This window comes from Otolemur garnettii, unplaced genomic scaffold (assembly GCF_000181295.1).
Source record: "Otolemur garnettii isolate 467f Iridium unplaced genomic scaffold, OtoGar3 scaffold00125, whole genome shotgun sequence".
Taxonomy (NCBI): Eukaryota; Metazoa; Chordata; class Mammalia; order Primates; family Galagidae; genus Otolemur; species Otolemur garnettii.
The window spans coordinates 5,970,571-5,972,122 of NW_003852520.1; the positions used below are offsets into that span (position 1 = coordinate 5,970,571).

Here is a 1,552-nt window from a genome sequence, read left to right on the forward strand (position 1 = left end):
GGCACCTGTGGTCCCAGCTACTTGGGAGGCTGAGGCAGGAGACTCGCTTGAGCCCAGGAGTTGGAGGTTGCTGTGAGCTGTGATGCCATGGCATTCTACCCGGGGGGACAGCTTGAGGCTCTGTCTCAAAAAATAAATAAATAAATAAATAAATAAACTTGGGTGTGAGGGTAAGGATAGGTAGGGAATCATAATAAATAATTATTTCTAATTGGCATGTACTATCCTTTGACATTCATCTTACATTTAACATGGGAATTGGTGTGTTGTTTAAACTCACAAAGTTCCTGTCCCATCCAGTGAGGAAGAGACGGTAGTTTAGAAAGCCTACTTTGCCTAATTCCTCCATCTCTTGTTCCAGAGAAGTCAGTAGGTCATTGAACCAGGAGAAAGCACCGGTCTCCCTGCAGATCCAGTAGAAATAGATCTGGAATTAGCAAGAGAGAACATAGCCTTATTAAGTACCCTTTACAATGTACACTGTGGTGATATGAATATATACAGATGGTCCCCAACTTAAAATGGTTCAACGTATAATTTTTTGACTTTGTGATGGTGCAAAAGAGATACACATTCAGGAGAGAGCATTCTTCAAGTGCCCATGACCATTCTGCTTTTCTCCTTCAGCACAGTATTCAATAAATTACATGAGATATTTAATTGTATTGTAAAATAGGCTCTGTGTTAGAAGATTCTGCCCAACTACAGGCTAATGCAAGTGTTCTGAGCACATGTAAGCTGGGCCAGACTGAGCTATGATGTTCATTATATTAGGTGCATTAAATGCATTTTTAACTTATATCTTCAACATATATGTATACAGACACATACACGATACTCTGTTGATCAAGTCTGATGGTGACCTGACAAATCACCTTTACAGAGTAACAAACCTTAGGTACAACAAATGCTCAGAGTTCTGACACTTTCCATTATGAAAAGAGCCCTCCAAGATCATTTTTGAGTCAGGGTGATTTTAAAGTACAAATTGAAAAGAATACCCCCTTCTTATAGTGAATCTATAGAAGTGGATACCTAGCAAAAAGAAGTAATCATATACGCTCATAATTCCAGGAGGAGATAATTCCCTTACTAATTATAAAGGGCTTAACCCACAAGGGCAATAGATTTGTCAGGCCCACATCAGATGGGATGTTGTATACAGAAGTGTACCTTTTGTGTCTTGAGGTTGTGGTCTGCACGCTGGAATTTATACCAGATAGATTTCAAGATGGACGCATAGGGAGTGACACCAATTCCTGCTCCAACAAGCATAGCCACTTCATACTGGAAAACATCCTCACTGACTGTGCCAAAGGGACCATCCACCTCAATCCTGCAGGAGACAATAAGCAAAGGAAGGCTCACCTCCATCCCCTAACTGCAAATATCCTCCCAGAAACATAGCTGTTCCCATAGCTGACTTCTGCCTGTTTTCTTTCTTTCTTTTTCTTTTTCTTTTTTTTTTTTTTTTGTAGAGACAGAGTCTCACTTTATCACCCTCAGTAGAGTGCTGTCGCGTCACAGCTCACAGCAACCTCCAACTCCTGGG

The 1,552-nt window shown here is 40.8% G+C and overlaps 1 protein-coding gene across 3 annotated transcripts in view; it reads right to left on the minus strand.

Moving 5' to 3' along the window:
- NOX1 (NADPH oxidase 1) overlaps positions 1–1,552 on the minus strand; it is a 29,385-nt gene that overhangs the window by 5,116 nt on the left and 22,717 nt on the right. For 2 of the 3 annotated variants that reach the window (XM_012810090.1, XM_003797837.1), the window contains 2 exons: positions 1,174–1,336; positions 281–427 (listed from right to left, as the gene is read on the minus strand). In XM_012810090.1, the coding sequence (XP_012665544.1) occupies positions 281–427; positions 1,174–1,336 (310 nt within the window). The remainder of the gene's footprint in view (positions 1–280; positions 428–1,173; positions 1,337–1,552) is intronic. The other variant, XM_003797838.1, reaches the window with a different exon arrangement.